This window comes from Pholcus phalangioides, unplaced genomic scaffold (genome assembly GCF_987345545.1).
Source record: "Pholcus phalangioides strain wild (caught in Gottingen) unplaced genomic scaffold, Ppha-v1.0 ptg000042l_1, whole genome shotgun sequence".
NCBI classification, from domain to species: domain Eukaryota; kingdom Metazoa; phylum Arthropoda; class Arachnida; order Araneae; family Pholcidae; genus Pholcus; species Pholcus phalangioides.
The window spans coordinates 26073540-26092745 of NW_028301628.1; the positions used below are offsets into that span (position 1 = coordinate 26073540).

Consider the following 19206-nt stretch of genomic DNA (forward strand, 5'->3'; position numbering starts at 1 on the left):
AAAAAACTTTTCATTAACGTCAGGCGACAACTTGAGATTTTCCTTGTGCTGCCATCTAAGTTTCAAATTGTGATTGAAGTGTAATGATTGAATATGTAGCTCTCCGTGGTGAGATCTTTCTACGGAAGCAGGACCGCAACTAGATGCTTGGTCACCCGGGACAAGAGCGCCTTTTGACGCCTCCTTTTGTAATGTTGAAGGAAAGGTTTCAGAATGAAATTTGATCCCCTTCGGTTCCAGCGTCCGGGGCCCGAGACCCGCCTGCTCCCCCACTAGTTGCGGGAGAATCCGGTTGCATTCGAATCTCGAAGTTAGGAACCATAGGAAACTAACTTGAGCATACTACCGTCAAACCGAAAGATACCCAGGCCACATCGCCATATGGTAATATCGGCTCACTGTCCTCCGCCTATGCATTTGGTCACTCGAATCACTGCAGATTTAAGACTGACAAAGCTAGAAGTTACGTGAATTTATCCATATGATCCTCGGGAATGGCCAACTCGATGTGTTTGGCCACCTGGCACATTCTGCCTGACGCACTGGTGATGAACGTAGAGAATATATTCCCCAGATTCGAAGTGTAAATAAGTAGCGTAGTCTCAGCTTCTTTGTTAGCCACTGTGATGGTTGAGTGCTCATAGTGACGGACCCGCATCGCGGGGACCCGTGCTCGAGCCCCACTGTCGTCACAGGGGTGGTCAGCTGAAGTTTGTTTTCTGCGGTTCCCAACTTCAAGGCGCAAATGGGAGCCGATCACCCCATTAAAAAGTCTCGCCACAGAGAGCAACGGGGCTACAAACAGTACAAATATTCAGTCATTATACTTCACTTCTGAAATATAGATGGCAGCACTGAGAAATCATGCGCAACACTAGAAACGCACTCGGACTTGTTAGGTACGCACACACTTACACTTCCGGCCAGGGCCGCAACTAGATGCTTCTTCACCCGGGGCAAGTGCACATTTTGGCGTCTCCTTGTAATGTTGAAGGTTAGGGTTGAGAATGAAATTTGCACCCCCTCTGGTCCAGCCCCCGGGTCACGAGACCCCCCCCCCCCACTTGCGGCCCTGCTTCCGGCACAACTCACCAAGTAGTAAATTGCCCATGGCGATAGACCTGAGTTGTGCTCGGTTTGAAAGAGAGAAAGATTCTTTGTCCTCGTGTTGATTGGGCCATGGCCGTAAACTGGATCACAGGAATGTCCCGGGAAATACAATAGATATGGTCATGTGAAATCATAGAATATTATCAAGCAGTAATTTGTCTAAGAGGCCAAAACCCTGTGTAATGAGATCGAATTAGGAAAAAAATGAAGTCATAACCGTTCAGACGTGAGGTGAACACGTTTTTTCGCGGGGCGAAAATACAAAATAAGTTACCATATTTGTATTCGTGCGGGTCTAACCGCAGTGCATGACCATGGATAAGAAAAGAAAAAACGTTGAATTCGCGAACTTTAGTTTGTCGAAAATGATGAAGAGATCAGATCTCGATGGCGAGGAGGATGTCGTCGCAAAATCTAAGGAGTCGACATCGAGTAACGACGATGAACCTCGTGTTGTTGTAAGTTACGTATTATATTATTATATAGAGGGCTAGGAAAATAAAAACATTTTGAGCTTGTCAATAGCCCTCCCCCGGAGGCTGGGGCACTGTGAAAAACTCTAACATTGGGGGGAGTTAGGTTCTTAAGGAAAGATGAAGAGTGTACGCTTGCATATGTGTGTGTGCAGTGGCCCATTTACGGGGGGGGGGGGCTAGCGAGCGGGCTATAGCCAAGGGTGGGAAATTTGAGAAACGAGGGGGGCCTGGTAAATTAGTAAAATGTGGGAATGGCATGAACCATCTTTACCTTGGAGTTTGTAAGCATGTAGGAGAACAAAAGAGTGTGAAAGCTGGCCAGTTAGAAAATGAGTGACCTAGAGCATGTGAATGAACAAAAAAGTGACCTAGAGCCTGTACAAGGATGTGAATGACCAAAAGAGGGACCTAGAAAGGAGGAGGAGGAATGAGGTCAGCATGTGACCGAAAGAGTGATCTATAGAGTGTGTGAGCATGGAAGTGACCAAAAGAATAACCTAGAACAGCGGTTCTCAACCGGTGCTCCGCAGCAGCTCGAGGAAAGTAAAATAAATCAGTAAATTTGATTAATAAATAAATAAAAAAAAGAGTCCGAAGGATTCCACCATATAAGTTATATATTAAAAAGGGCTCCTCGAGACAAACTCGGGGCTCCGCCATAGAAATTATACTTTGGAAAGGGCTCCGCGAGTCAGAATAGGTTGAGCACTGCTGACCTAGAGAACAAGAGACCAGATCAGAGAGCAACCAAAAGAGTGGCCTAGGGAGTATGGGAAAACATGTGAGTGACCAAAACAGCATGCAGAGTGGTTGATGTGAAGGTGGGGAACATGTTATCAGGGAAAAATTGCTGTACTGAGCTAACTCGGCTCGTGATTGCCAAAAAAAGCAGAGGTTTTAAGAACCCAATATATTTCCATATTGCCAAAATAAAGCAAATCAAGTTTGACAGATAGCTCGTCATTGCAACTGTATGTCAAAACTTATTAATGTTGTTTTTTTTTTCTTATATTGTATACTTTGTATATAATGAGTAATTTTTGTTTTTTTATGATCTATCTTTGAAGATCCCTGAATTATCAAAATTGACTCGAGCGATTCTGAAAGCAAAAAATGACAATGAAGAGGAGCTGAAAGTCGATATACCGGATGGTATGAATAATTCTGCATTATAGGCCTATTGAATCTGTTTTAATATTATTTTGCGTCCAAATTTGGAAAAAATTATTTTTATTTGTTTTTTCTAGTACGAAAGGTACTTCTGTTTTGAAACAGGTCGGCAGCGCAAAGTGACTGCATTAAATTTCCGATTGAAGTGTGTGGGGGTTTTTTCCTCTGTGCTCTTACATAGATTTCTATAATGAATTTTTTTGTTTTCCAGCAATAAATGTCGTGAGGTTTGCGGAAGCTCGTGCAAGTGAGATAGCCACAATAATGAGCGAAATAAAGCAAAAGAGGTCCAAATTGGTTGGGCAGCAACTACCGCATCATATGAGGAGACGTGCGGGTAGCCATAACCCAAACAGAGTTCCAAGACGCCTTCGGGAGAGAGCAGTGAGAGAGGTTTGAAAAAAATTCATTCTTTTTTTTTTCTTGTTGAACGTGACGAAAATTTTTTCAGAGAAAAACCCCCATGATTTTTTAGAAATTGAAACTCTTGAATTAATTGGCAAATTTTGGGAATTTTTTTTAACATCTTTGATTAACCCTGGAGATTCAAGGGAAACAATGTGAAAATAGGTATTTAGGCTACAGCAGTAAAACTTTAAAAAAGGCATTTTCGGTGAAAAGGAGTTTAAGCACCCTTCTTGGCGCTGCTTTGGTGCCATGGCGCCAAGTAGTGCCTATTGTAATGTAATCCTGAGAAAGGGAAATAAAAAAATTTTTTTTTACCGCTCACCTGTTTTTTTCCCCCCATTCTGAACGGCACAGCAATAATCCATTAGAAACAATCCATGATGCACATGCACGTGAAATTATCCTTAGGACACAAACACGTAAATAATCCAAAATGCACTGTTGTTGAAGTTACTAGGCCTCGGCCCAACAGAAGCCATTTAACACCATCAAGAATTTAAAAAATTGGTGCTGAAACGCGACTGCGAGCAGAACATCCTGCAACAACGCGCGATGGAAGTGAAATGACACGCAGTTCAGCAATGCATTAGCGCAGAAAACGTTTCGTCCAATCGCTAATGAGTGTATGCGAATATGTTCGGGCTTGGCCACCTCGCTACGCTCGGACGTCGCTTCGCTCCTCCGGCCATTAAAGGGGGGGGGGGGCCCCGGCCTGTAATTATCAACTCTGTTTGCACCACAACCAGAAACATGGCAATATTATTTCATTAAGCAGGATACATGGCAAGAATATTTCACTAAGCAGGAATAAAGCCCTAGCAGCCGAAGAAGACAGTATAATCCAGTTAGTATTCCTAGACAGCTGAAGGTAAACAAATGTTCCCGAGGTGCCACAGTTGGCGACTTTCTGAAGGGGTCTAAACTGCATCCCACCCGTTTTCAAGAAAAAAAGAAAGTGTGTATTCATAAAATTAGAAAAAAACATGTTGAGCAGCTGAAGTTCCTCATTGAAAGGTGTAGTACATATATAGTTGCTCTCGCTTGAATACCAGTGGCGCCAAGCTGGTAATTTTTTAAAAATCATTTTAGGAGTTTAATGCTCCATTTTTCTAATTCATCCGTTTCTTTAGAAAAACTGTTCTCAAAGTAAGCTTCATGCCTCCCGGAAATATTTGCCAAACTGTCAAGACCATCACATTTTTAGTCTAGGATACTGTGCGTTCCTACAGGGGTTGGAAGACAAACACACAGAGAGAAAAATGGTGCCGTGGGACCACAAAGCAAAAGAACCACAGGTGTAGGGTCAGCTGAAGGCAAAATCTCTAGCCGTGCCGGACATATTTTTGGCACCCTATGCCACCTCCATCCCATCAATTCCCAAAAGAAAAATAATGTTTTTTTTCCCCTCTACTGACTCAAATTTGATGCCACTCTAAAAGCAAGCAAATATAGTTTTCCCTAATATTTTTTGGTCAATAAATTTTTTTTTGCACCATTATCTTGTTTTTTAATGCCCCTGCAAAAGTGTCAAATGTTTAGGAACCACAGATTTACAGAATTACAATTTTTATTACCTTTCCTAAAAAATACTTGCACGTTATTCTGTCCACGTTTTAATTTGCTGCTAAAAATTAAACAAATGCTGTCAAATTTTATATCCTGTATGCATGTTATTTTCCAACGATTTCCCCTCTGTCTTATGATACAAATGCACTCATGTAATATATAAATTAGTTTTTTTTAAACATTGTGTTGTGATGGTTGATTTTTTAGACAAAGTTGTAAAATTTTCCATATAGAAATGGTATGAGATAATTTAAAATGATCAAAACATCTGACTTGATGCTTCTAGTGTAAAGCCATGTCCACACTTGTGTCAAGGGTGGCCCAATATGTTTCATTGGCAGCAAGTAGTGTGGTCGTTCCACCGTTGGCAATGATTGTGAAATGTTGGAGGCTGGAAGATATTAGGGGTGTGACCAATTACCTTCCAGCTTTCAACCCAAGTCAAAGGAGCTGCCTTACTTCCACATCTTCCAATCTGTATGGCCACACATCTTTCAAAGAATGCCAAATAGTCTCAACACGTAGAGTGTTCTGAAAAAAAAACCTGGTTCTGTTGTCCTTGGCAAATATTCGCCAAAAAATATTGGGTCAAACTGGGCCAGTGCTGTAGCCAGCCTATGCTGTTGCTGCTTCTTTGCATTAGGGGAAGGCAAATAGTGGAAGCAAAATATTTGCAAATGACTATTGCACCAGCCTTGACATGAGTATGGCCATGGCTTTAAACTCGCAAATACTTTCAAGTTTCTTTTCCTCGCTTTGGTGATAATTTTGAGAATCATAACAAATTGTTATGGTGAATTTGTGAAATATCAATTTAAATTTCGCGTTGTGAAATTTGTTTTTTAGATATTGTTAGCTGGTATTTTTATAATTGAGAGTGATTTATGTTCATTATTGATATATAGCCTATATTGATTTTTATATCAATTATATATAATTGAGATTATTATTTTCTAAGATTGTACTGTTAAGCTTATTTACATATATATTTTGTGAAGTGGAGCAGACCTTTCAGGCCTGATGGTGTAACCGGAGCACACTTGCATGCTATGCAAGAGGACCGGGTTCAATTCCTGGTCAGGTCTTTGCTATGGTCCACTTCTTTTATAACATAATTAGATTAGTTTATTTTCATCGCCCCCATGCATTTTTCCACACCAAATTTATTGAGTCCATAAAAAATAATTCCTGCCTGTCAATGAATAATGTCTAGGTGTATGTAACTTTGTAATGATCTTTTGATGGATGTTGGTTGTATTTTTGTAGACAGCAAAAGTAAAAAAAGTAAAGCGCCCTAGTCGCAGGCATAGAAGAAGACCATCAAATCTCCTCAAGGATTATATTCGAAGACAGAGAAAACACGTATGGCTGGAAACTCACATATGGTTTAAGAAAAGGTTCAAAGTAGCCAAATTATGGGGTTACCAAATACCTTTGCATCCAAATGATAAAAATCAGAGATCCGCTCACAAATCGGTGGCTCAATATTCTCTGTTGATGGTGAGTAAATCATATGGCAGATGTGACGCTATATTCTACGCAGTTTTTATTTCTAATTTTTGAGAAAAAAAAATTCTAATCCTGCCGAGGGGGAGAAACTCCTTTGTCGCAACAGCACAATAGGTAAAACTATTACAGTTAATGTTTTTCTTTACAAACTCATACAGACTTAAGTAAAGTTTGTAGATGGGGAATTAAAAGAAAGTAATGACATTGTTTGTGATCATCAGACTAATTCATAAAAACGTGTCAGTTTGTGAATTGGGCGTTTTTTAAATTGAACATCAACTGTATCATTTTTGACATCTATAGAAGAAATGCATGTTGCTCTTTGCTTTACAAGCTTATTCATGTCATTAAACTCTTATCTTCAAGCAAACATAATTTGAAATTTTTTATTAAAATGTATTTAATTTATTCCGTAAAAACCAGTTAAAATGGACCAAAGACATATATGCAGAATAAAAGTGATTTTGCTTGTAGGACCAATGGACCTACATTTTACAGTACAGTCAGCTACGTGTCCTAAGCACCCTGGCATTTATATCAAATGAGTTTTTTTCTCTCATATTTCGGGCATATAAGTCCAATATTTAATTGCAGGATGAAGCATTTTCAGGTAATGGTGTAATTAATTGCATGTAACTAAACCCATATAACCCTACGGAATCACTGTATTCAATGATATTTTATGACAAAACAACATTTATTGTCCATTTTAAACTAATTGTCTATTTTAAACTTGATTATGGTTTTTCTGTTTGATGGTGTTACATCGATTCACGAGAATTATTTTTTTAAAATAAAATATGTTTGATGTATTTCTGATCTGTGAAGTGTATGGTGAACAAAATGGCCGATTCGACTATGTGGATTGATGTATTTTTTTTATGACTTCATTTCAGGATATGTCTTATATGTGCTGTATTCAACTAGAAGGTCTCGAAAATGACCTGCTTTCGAAATTGAAGCTTATTACAGATGGCTCAATTGGTGAGTTTTGTTTGAAAGTGTTTAAATGGTTTCACATTGTTTGATTCAAAAGAAATTCAGCAAGCTACTTGAAAGCTAAATATATACATCTTGTAAAGATGGGCTCCCACTTCACATCGTCCTTGAGGGATTTACTAAGCTTTTATGTGAACAATATTTCACAATATACAGGGTATTCATATACTGTTCAAAAAAAATTGGAGTGGTGATAGTACCTAAGGAGACTAGTAATATTTGTAATGAAACCTGTGGTCGTAATCCAACCAGGGTGCCTTAAAAGCAAAAAGTGAATTGCCTTTTCATTGAAGTTTCAAATGAGAAAAAGAGATATAATGAAATCATAAGTATATATATATACTCAGTCCCGTGCAGATTATCAAAGAGAGATGGGCAAAGTGATGTCTGAGGGTGTTGTTGCACTGTTCACGTTGGCAAATGAAGGACTGGCACACCCTCTCGTAGACTCCTGCTGTCATATTAATCAGTATTGCAGCAGTCTTTCATTCGCTGAGGTGAACAGTGCAGTGATACCCTGATACCCTTGAACGTCACTTTGAACATCTCCTTTGAGTCTCTTGCTGATCTGCACAGGATCTATAACTTATTATAATGGAGTTTTCATTCAACATGTAGGGAATTTGGTCCTCCTTTGATTGGTAGATGCACTATAAAGTTTTCTAGTAATGCTGTTTCAGATGAATTGCAATATTCTTGCTGAATATTCTTGCAATATTCTTGCTAAGCAATGTATTTTGGGAAAAAAATGCACACACACACAGAAGCATAATTCCCACCCTTCCACTGTTCACTGAAAAAAGTGTATTAGTGGCATGGGCAGCACAGTATAAATGGATATTTGCCCCCCCCCCCATTGCACATGCTATATAATCAGTTTTTGGAATTTTTCTAAATATGACATTGAAGCATATTATCCAGCAAATGAGTTTTACTATTATTTTCAAAGATGAATTGTTTTCTAATTACAGGCTTTACTTTAGCATCTAAAGTTCATCTGCAAGGCAAACGGGAAGGGAAAACCATTCTTTATCACAGAAATTCATTCCCGTTCAGAGCTATAGGGCCAGTTTCATTCTTATGGCAGGCTGTCCTAAATGAAGATCAAGTTACTGATGATAATGCATGTATTTGCAACACCAGAAATCGGAAACTTTGGATTTGGTGCCATCCTTCAATGCATACTGAGTTGGTTGATGTTCTTCTGGATATATTTCACATAAAAAAACCTGTGCAGGAAACAAATTTGACAGATCCGAGTTCATCCTCTGGAAATTTAGGGACTGAAGAAATTGCTCCTATGGAAATAGACGAAGCTGTCCATAGCAAGGGGTCCTTGAAAAACCTGGACGAGAAAAAAAGTTTCACTGATATTCCAGCTGTTGCACCCAAAAAAGTGATGGAGGACATTAATGACAAAGAAATTCAAAACAGATTGAATGATTCTCAGGAGAATTCTAGGTGCAATGATGTATTATGTGATATGTTTGATATTATGGAAGTTGTCGAAGGTTTAAAAGAAAGGGTTTTTGAATGTTTAAATGTTGCAGAATTAAAAAAAATAGAGTTGAATGACCCAGCAATCAATTCTGTAACTTTAGGTAATGTCAGTGTTATTAATAACAATGCTTCAACTGTTTCAGAAAACGTGGTTCTGAAAAAGCAAACAAAGAAGAAAAATGCCAAGACATCAAACAGAAAAACTAGTCAAAAACGTAAAACCAAAAGCTCTCCTATGTCGTCAGTCCTTGATCCAAAAGTCACTGCTTATTTCAACAAACCTGAATCGTTTCGCAATGAAGAAGGCACAACAATAACTTTACTGAAGGATCACATTGTCCGTCATCGTATTATCGGACCAAAAGCGATTACTGTTTTACATAATGCTCTGAAATCAGCTAATGTGGTTTGTGAAAACTCTCAGCATAGAAGCAGGAAATGGTGGGAAGACTATTATTCCAACAGGAAGATGCTTGAATGTCACAGCCAACAGGTGAAATTTTGGACAAGTCTTTGTGAGGACGCGCAAACACCTACTGGAATGGTGTTAGGATTAACAATGGGTGACCCAAGAATAGACATTCCTCCAAAAAAGATATTCCTTGAAGGCACAGAATGTGAGTTTTCAAATGAATAACAGTTTAATACATACATTGCATCATTATTCAAAGATATCTTGCTAGTATTGGAAATTTTTGACTATAATAAAACTTGTCTATTGCAGGGAACACCGACTTAAGTTGGCTTGATTTAAATCACTCAATTTTTTTTTAAAAAATGATTGATTTAAACAAGGGTGCAAGAGCTGCACCAAACTGCGCCAAAACGGTTCTCTTGCTACATGGTGCGCCAAGGCGCCAAATCCCTGCGCATTTGCGCCAATTCTTGTTTGTGGTTCGCTGAGGTACCGCTAATGCACTGTAGTGCGTCAAATACCTGGAATTTAGGATAAAGAAGCATGAAAATTCTGCCATTGAATACAATGCCACAACAGGCAAATTGCCCAACGAGGTGGCTGACTTAAGAACATCATGGATCCCCGAGCCATTTTTTGGAGGCCCTACCTACTACACCACCCATGCACACCCCCCCCCCCCGGGGAACCCCCAAAGAATCGGTACATGCGGGAGTGTACGTGTAGTGAAACCTGACGTGAAGTTTTTTGTTTCTCTGTAATGCTTGTTATGTGTAGTGCTGCCATCTGCCACCAGTTTTTCTAACTATGAGTGAAGAGTTATGATTGAATGATTTATCGTTGTAGGACTGTTGCTCTCTGTGGCGAGATTTTTTTAACGGGGAGATCGGCTCACATTTGCGCCTTGAAGTTGGGAACCACAGAAAACCAACTTCAGCCGACCGCCACTGTGGGGTTTGAACCCGGATCCTCGCATCGCTAGTCCGTCACTATAACCACTCGACCACCACAAACAATGAAACCTTCGCACCCTTTCTTGTTTTTTGCACTCCCTCTCATGCATTGCTGGGATGGTACATTACTCCCTCACATATTGCTGGGATGTTGCTTAACATTGTATCACCAACAGAACTATTAATTATGTGTGATGAATGGGTTTCACTACAATGCAAAGAATTACAAGAAGTGAAATCAGTTCAGAGAATAGATAGATAGATATTGGGCAGACATATTCAAACTTTGTAACCTTGAAAGCAGCCCAAAGTTTAAAATTTTGCCAGTTGTAGTGAAGGCTTCTTTATCTTTAGCACATGGTAACGCAGACAGTGAAAGGGAGTTCATTGTTAACAAATTAATAAAAGTCTGTCAAACATTGAAAAATTTGTCCATCCAATGCTTTAATGGAATAAGACATACAAAATCTTATGTTCAAGGGCATAAAAAATTGGAAAAAAATTGTCATTAAGATGCTGAACTTCTGAAAGCTACTCGCGTGATTCATAATCTATTAACATGCTATTAGGTTGAGAAATTGTTTAAGTAAATAAGGTATTTTTATATTTTTCTTTTTTTTGCATTTTGCTTTTAAATTGAATAATTCCTTTAAATTCTGTAAGAAGCTAATTTTTATCAGAAAAAATTTAAATGGATTTCAATTTGTGAAGGAAATTTATTTAGAATTATTTGTTTCAACCATTTTTGGCAAAACTTTTGGCATTTCACAGAAAAATTACTCCTTATATTGCAGATGTAATTCATTTTTAGTTCTGCTCCATTTTCAAAATTTCTGCTCTAAAAATGAAATTTGCTGCTCCGAAATAGATGAGGGTCGCTTGCACCCCTGATTTAAGTCACAAAATTTAAATTTTTTTTCCCCTTCATTTAACTGCAATAATATTGAAGTAAAAGTAACATGGTATGGTATGCATGTTATTGAAGTGTGGTGAAGTTTCTGATTAAAAGAAATACAGAGAGAAGGTCTCTAGTGAATATAGACATAATCCTGATTCCTAGATACAGTCCAGAAAGATAGTTGCTCCATTTCTAGATTTTTTTCTCTAGATTTCATGGGTGCGGTAGCCCAGTTCGATAAGATACTTGCCTAAAGTACCAAAGGATGTTTATAGGTGTCGCGCCTTCAATACCCGGTTTGTCAGAAAAATTTCCTGACACAGGGATACAAGAAACAGTGACATGACCATAGAAAAAATTGCTACTGCAAGGAGTCTCTCCATCGAGGGGTTAGCGCACCAACCTCTCGATGAGTATAAAAACAAGCCTGCCATTCGGAATCAGCAATAAATTGTAGGTCCGGGGTATAATTAGCCCTAGTGTGCAGAAAATGACAGTGGTGCGACAAAAATGATTAAATGATCTAGATTTTGTGTATGAAAAAATTGCAGAAAAATATGGGGAGCCGAACTTGATGTATCTCAGTTCAGCTCCCTTAGTGCGGCTACAAGTTTTGTGCATATATACAAAGTTACACTTTTTTTTCGTGTATATATATATATATATATATACAAAAAACTGGTAGCTGCACTAAGTATTTGCAATGTATTACAATGGGGCACTATGGTTCCCCCTGATAAAAAAAAACCCAGAAATATTAGTTTTTGTATAAAGTCTTGAATGCTCTAATTGCCGATTTAAAATGATAGATGTTGTACCAAAATATAAAATACAGTTGGACTTGAAATTTTAATACAAAAACTGAAAAGGTCTAGAGTTTGCTTTTTTTTCACCACAATTCATTAGATCCATGAAAGAATAGACATGTAGACGTGTGTAAATTATTAAGTAGCATCATGTGCAGGTCAGAAACTCATCATAATAAATGCACCCATCAATTGTGCCAGATACAATTTTGTCAATAGAATGTGTTTTTCGTTCAGTTCATAATGAATGACCCTCTGGCTGTGCTTCAAGTGAATTAAGAAATTCACTATGCAATATTCAGTTGCCAAGAGGTATTTACTACCTTGGTTCAAACAACACTGTCACCGCAGTCAGCTGAAGTTGGTTTTCTGCAGTTCCCAACTTCGAGGCGTGAATGAGAGCTGATCTCCCTGTTGAAAACTCTCGCTGCTGAGAGTGGCGGGCCTACAAGGTTACAATTATTCATTCATTACACTTCACTCGCTATGAGTTGGGAAAAACTAATAGTTAAAAAAATTGATTGCAGATGCAGCACTACACATAACAAGCATTACACAGAAACAAACTTCATGGAAGGCCACTATACATACACACACATTCCAACATGTACCAGTTCGTTAGAAGTTCTGCAGAGGAATATGGATGAGGTGCATGTCTGGTTTAGTAGTAGTAGTGGCCATTTACTGCAAGGGAAGGTGTGGGAAAGCACCCTCATGAATGAAAGCACTTCTACAAACAACGAAAATGTTAAACCATGAAGTTAGTTCAGACTTAACGACCTTTCGTGTTACATAAACGCAGACTTTTGGTGTTCATATTTCTTGCTTGCAATTTATTTGTTCATTGTTTGTTTGTTGGTTTATTCAGAAATCCGGAATTAAATTTGAGAGATTAGGTTAAAAAATATGCATTCCTAATGATTGACAAGATTTGTTTTAATTAATAAACAGTCAGTTAATTTTTAATCTAAATTTAAAAAAATCTGATTTATAAATCAAAACTAATTTTATTTAATTTTTGTAGAAAAATCATGATTTTTTTCAATACCTCCTTGGTCTATTGCATAATGATTTTTTAAAATTATATGCATGACTTCAATCTGTGTATGAGCGTTCATTCAGCATATTTTCCATTGCAGTACCTTGTCCTGAATCAAACAGCTCTATGCACGGCATCAATACTATTCCTGACAATATATCTTCTTCACCATTATGGTACCCAGAGATCCGTGATGAAGTTACTGCAACAAAGCAGAAAGAGGGTGATTTGAACAAGCAACGTTCAAAGTTCTTAGTTCCAGGTTAGTTATTTTCAGATAATTAAATACAAGTTACACCTCAGTTTAACACGGATTGCTTTTAACGTCAACCTACCTATAGCATCAGTTTTAGAAGTCTCTGCCAGGATCAGTCACTGATTAGGTTTTCTCAATGTTAAACCGTCCTGCTTATGATTCTCAGTGGAAACATTATACCAATGGTCTGACTAATTTTTTCCCCATATCAGTGCTTTGTAGACTAGTAAGTTTTACATAGGATGTTGTATGGGGTTTCAAACTCACTTTTCCATACAATATTGGTTCTCCACGGACCTTTAACACTGTGCTTACAAAAACACAGGTATTTGCTAATTTCACTTCTAGTATAAAATACAGATAACAGCACTTCTCAAACAAGAAACATGCTTAAGTCTGTCATAGCTACATCAGGGCCACACACTTAACATGCTCTGGCATGCACCAATTCATTAGAAATTTCAGGAGGAATTTTTATGAGATGCATGTACAGTTTAGTAGTAGCAAACAATATTGGCAGAATTTGTATGCTGCCTAGGATAGTAATCCTGAGAAGGAGAAGAAAACCTCACTTTTTTTCTTGTCAATTGAAAGTGAACAATAGAAACTATTGCATTATCAATGACCTTGTATTTTCTACTCTCAGTTACATTGTGCAGCAGGCTCATGGCAGCATCCATCATGAAGTACCACTTATTTTAAAAATTCAATTTTAATTTTAAATGTTACACATAACCATTATGTTAATGTGTGTGAAGCAGGCATTCTCAGGATTGCTATAGAAATAGACAAACTTTTGTGCTGCAGAGGACATTAAATCATATAATCTCTGATTATTTAAAAAATTTTGTTTCCTCATTTGAAGTGATTTTTTGATGAGATAATGATTTGCAAATCGATGAGAATGCTACGCACTATACCTGTTATTTCTGCTATTTTCCCCTCTAATAGTTTGCATGTTGATTGTAGGTTCAAGACTCGAGCTTGGCAGAGAAGAAAGCAGGGTTCCTGTAATGCTAATTCATCAGCCAGGAAACGAAAGTATGAAAACTTTTAATGTATGCGCTATAATAATAAGTACTAAAATATCTCCTGTGCATAATCTGTGAAGTATACATTAAAAAAGGCATATGGATTTCTTAGTGATGATTATAGAGTATACTTTTTTTTTGGTGAAGTGACATAAAAGAATAATTTTTTTTTAATCAGCACTAAGAAATTCATACAGCTTTTGCAAAAAATTTAAATTCATTTATAATGAGAAATCTGTTATATTTCTACAATAATTTTTCCAGTGATTCCAAAGTAAGCTTTCATTATAATGACCTTTTACTTGCACTTTCTAAAATGTTTATTTTATTACGGAAATATAACAGACTTCTCGTTATAAGTGAATTTCAACTTTTTGCTCTGTCAGGTGAAACTTGGTTATCATTTACCAGAATTATGATTATCTTTTAGATAATTTCTGTCAAAAATTGGTGAATAAACAGAATTCCAATTGTGAAATTAATTTTTGGCTCACAGAATTTCATATTCTCAAAACTATTTAGCCAACTGATCAAAAAACTCTTCTCAGTTATCTCATTTCTCAATTCCATGACTTCATGGAAATCTCGCTGCCGATCAAAAGGTTTTAAACTACATATCATTAAATTACATGTCATTACCACAAAGTGAAGTCACACCTAGCAAACATTGCCAGTTTTGGATAAAATTGGATAAAATTTGGTGTATAGTCAACCTAGCTGTAATTAATTTCTTTAATGGTCTTCTCTAATTAATTCTTTCTCATATCTGCTGTATTGGACGTAAAAGTTTGTTTGGCGCGTGTGCTGCCTCAGATAAGAGAGTTTCTTTCCTGGAAAAAATTACATAGCACAAAACAGGAGGAAACATCAGAAGGATCTCCTCAAGCCACTGACCCATTACTCATTTTGTCCACATCATGTGGAAGCTCAGTAAATCCCTTAAGTAAAAAATTTAGTGTTTGTGTAATCGCTGAGCTTGAGATTTTATTAAGACTGAGCTTACTCTTCTTTATTGATTTTGGAAGAATTTTGGTGCATTAAAAAAAAATGGGTAGGCTGTGTCGAGACACACCCACAAATTTTTAATGTGAATACATTAATAAGTATATATGAAGCATTAGCACCTTCAAATTTTTCGAAATATGCACCAGTCACTTTATCCTTTCAAATCGTTTTCAATGTTTCAAAAATAATTTATTAGTCATACTTCACGTTAATTTGGGAAAAATGAAAAATTTCACAGTTTTGGACCATAGCTTTCTGAAATGCTCCTTATTGCTTTTTAATTTGTGTAGAACTTGCTAAGACAAATCCAACAAGACCTCACATAAGGTGATAGCAGGCCAGGACCCCAAGCTATACAAATTTTCTATACGTGTCGCAACAGTTTTCATAGTTCATGTTTCGTAATTCTCACTATTGTTTTATATGATGACGTTTATCGAGATCAAATTATTATCACTAAAAACTTTGAATTTTCACCTTTCCAATGAGGTATTGAACATGATCTTCATTCTTGTTGTGCAGAAGTTATTGAGATTCAAATACAAATGCCACAATAAACTAATTGTCCATGTGAGGAAAAAAGATGCCCATAAAAAAATATGGATGTCATAATTAAAATACGGCAACCTGATATGAATGCATCTATCTCAAAAATAATTAATACTGTATTATACACTGCCCATGAAAAAAGGGATTATGGTTGTCTTATCTAAGTATGGATAGCTTCTAGATTTACCTCAATGCTTATTGTACTTCTTTTTAAACATGTCAATTGTGTTAGCATTCCTGACCCTTGGAGCTAGTCTATTCCATTTATTAACGACCCTATTAGAGAAAAATTCCCTGCTGCACCACAACTTGGCATTGCCCCCTACTAAACGATACTGGTGTGCCCATGTGGAAGCAGTTGATTGACAGGTAAGCACTGTAGCACAGGTCGATAAGATATTCACCTGAAGTATCAAAGGATGTTCAGAGGTGTCGCGAGTTCCATACCCGGTTCATCCTTGTCAAAAACTTTCCTGACACGGGTACAACAGAAACAGTGACATGACCACATAAAAACATCACTACCGCAGGGAGTCCCACATCAAGGGGTTAGCACACTAACCTCTCGATGAGTATGAAAAAAAGGCTGCTGTTCGGAATTGGCAATGATTTCATTATTGATCCCTAATGAAAGGTCCCTAATTGTAGGTCCTGTCTAATTAGCCCTTGCATGTCGAAAATGTCAGTGGTGTGACAAAATTGATCAAATGATGTGTTGATTGATGGCGTATTAATAACTCATGGTACTATTCATCCTGTTGAAAATTTTAAACACTTTGATTATATCCCCCCTCCCCCAACATCTGCATTCCCCCAATGTAAACATATTCAATAAATCAAGAGTCTCTTCATTGTTCACGCCTAGTGTACCAACAAGAGCACACGTAGCTCTTCTCTGCACCCCTGAAACTAAATGTATGTCCCTCTGTAGGTATGGCCTCCAAAACCTCAGGGCATACTTCAGCCTAGTATGAACTAAGCCTTGGAAAAGTGGAAGAAGGAGAATGTGAAGAAACTTTTTTAAGAATGATACTGAGTATTCTATTCACTTTTTTTTACCACAGCTGAACAATGTTCAGAAAACCCAAGCCACTCATCAATGAGAATGTCCAAATCTGTGATCATCTGGAATACCATTCAACTCGTAAGTGAAAAGTGGGTTGTTTGAACCTAATTGAGTGACCAAAAAGTTTGAATTTTTTTCATAATACTAAAAAGTCGTGCCAATTAATAAGTTGCATTCACACCAATAAAAAGAGGATTTGAGGTCAGAAAGGTATCACAATATATCTTACGTCTAAGGAAATATTTTGACTATTATCTAAAATGTACTGTTAGGCACTAGTATCTGTATGTTACCAAAGCTATATATATAGATCTCACTTTTCTTTTTGTTTACGCAGCTGGTTATGTGGAAGGATGGGATATTATCATTCCGACTGGTTGGAGTATGGCATTCTGGATTGCTTTCATATACAACGGTGCTCGTGCCTATGGTCTACGTGAGCTGAAAAGTATCACCAACAGTGCTGGACTGCCATTATTTCCCTTTGTTTGTCCCGATACTCATTCTGGTCAGGTTCAAGAAGAAGAGAATCGTTCAGAAAGTTTAGCCAAACACTTCAGGTACCCGCCAAATAAAAGGCCATCATTTGAAAAACTTGGCATCTCTACCCCGTTTTTTATTCCGTGGGAAGTACTCGTAACAGATTGGCAGAAGGAAATTCTCAAAAGTAATAATCGACGTGTTCCAGTTCCTGAAATGAGCATGGAAATAGAAAAAACTTCTGATACTGAAAGTGATTCAGTTGAAAACAACTATTTTGTGCTGAGATGTCGGAATCTAATTCTCAAGCTCAAAGAATTTTGTCAGCTTTTGAAAAAGTATTCATTTCAAAAGTTCCGAAGCAGTGTGAAACAAACGAACATAGCTGAAGAAAGTCTTGCGTATTTTGAAACCTTGTGTTATGGTGATATGTCGCGAGCGCTCATATGCATCAGGATAGAATGTCTTAACAAAGGTAAAGCTTGTGCAAATTCTGAGTTATATATTCCAAGCGAGAGTGATTTGACATTGGTGCTGAACGATTCATCTTATGGCGGCCCAAAAGAGCCTGTTCATATTGTTGAAAAAATTGCAAAAACAAAGAAAAAGAATAAAAACCATAAAAATAAAAAGGGTATTAATCCCGCTAATGATATCAAGACAAAATCAGATGTTTTGGAGCTTAGGGAATGCGATGATTTGCAACTCCCCAAAATAAGTTCAGTCATTTCAAATTGTGATAGAAAATTGATTGGCTGTATTAGTTCAGGAGGGTATTCATTCACCAATGGTTATGGAGTTGGCATTGGCCATTGCTCATTTATCGCTGTGATTGAACTTCTGAAGTTGTGTCATAGAATGAAAACGATGCCTATTGTTTTAATAAGACAGCAAAACAGTTTCCAATACAGATTAGCTTCAATTAATGTGATCGATCGTTTTGCTTGGTTGTGAAATATGTGAATAAAATTACTGGTTTCAATAAAGTATTTTTCTGCATTTCAATGTTTTCAGAGCTGTATTTCATTCTTTAACATTATTTTATTAGATCTGATTAACATCTACATATGAATCTTCCCCTCACTATGTTTGTATGACGGCATATTCTGTAACCGGAGGCAGGGCCACAACTAGAAACATTGTCAGCCAGGCAAGCAATAATTTTGTCCCTACCTCCTCGTAATGTAGAGGTTGAATGGTGAATTTGGTGACTCCTCTGGTCCAGCACCTGAGGCTGCCCCTCCCTAGTTGCGGCTCTGTACAGAGGCGTATTTACAGTGGCACCTTGACTAATGAAGATTCCAAAATTATGTTCATTAGCTAAAATGTGGTTTTCTGCATGTTTCTAAGTGTTTAATGCGTTCCAAGTTTGGCCCAAAATTTGATAACTTTTATAAAACACTAAAAAAAGACATGCCAAAGGCTGAGGAGGACAGCATCACAACTGAATGACGAAGGATTTAAAGGAGGGGGAAAAAGGAACAAAATCTGAAAATCGTTTTTTACACAATTTGTATTAACCAACTATTTATGGATTCTTCCAAAACTTCAGGAAGTCTACTTAGGGTCAGCTTGTCACAAGCTGATTAATCTTCTGAAGCTGGCCTCTTACCCTTAGCAGGAAAAGTTAAAAATCTGTCCAAAGTCAATTGAACCTCTCTATTTTTTTAATAACAATAACGTGACCACGTATTCCCAAGCGATCTTTACGATCTGTCCAGGAAATTTGTTAGTGTGTTAGTAGACATCCATGCCCGAACCGGGATTCAAACCCAGACCTGCACAGTTCGAAGCTAGCTCCCTAACTACTGGACTGCCAGGCGGCAAAAGTGCTTTGAAAGGGATTGATGCATTTGTCTCCAACCAAGAGGCACAATGTGCTTATTTCAGCTTTGTCCCGATGTCACTTTTTGGCCAAAGACTGAATATGCAAAGCGGAGTGCTATGAAATGCAGGTTGCACTATCATCG

General features: G+C 37.5%; 1 protein-coding gene across 1 annotated transcript; it reads left to right on the plus strand.

Moving 5' to 3' along the window:
* Positions 1–1316: 1316 nt before the first annotated feature.
* Pop1 (POP1 ribonuclease P/MRP subunit) lies at positions 1317–18235 on the plus strand. Its single transcript, XM_089255051.1, has 9 exons — positions 1317–1568; positions 2654–2738; positions 2968–3149; positions 5997–6230; positions 7136–7223; positions 8210–9355; positions 12950–13111; positions 14075–14146; positions 17094–18235. Exons 1-9 carry the CDS (start codon positions 1419–1421, stop codon positions 18188–18190), a joined length of 3216 nt encoding a protein of 1071 aa, XP_089111177.1. The 5' UTR covers positions 1317–1418; the 3' UTR covers positions 18191–18235.
* Positions 18236–19206: the final 971 nt, after the last annotated feature.

Excerpts from the sequence above, each read along its gene's own strand:
- Pop1 (XM_089255051.1), top strand. The coding sequence starts at position 1,419 with ATGACCATGGATAAGAAAAGAAAAAACGTTGAATTCGCGAACTTTAGT. Across the intron at positions 1,569-2,653 it reads ACGATGAACCTCGTGTTGTT|ATCCCTGAATTATCAAAATT; the intron begins GTAAGTTACGTA and ends CTATCTTTGAAG. Across the intron at positions 9,356-12,949 it reads ATTCCTTGAAGGCACAGAAT|TACCTTGTCCTGAATCAAAC; the intron begins GTGAGTTTTCAA and ends TTTCCATTGCAG.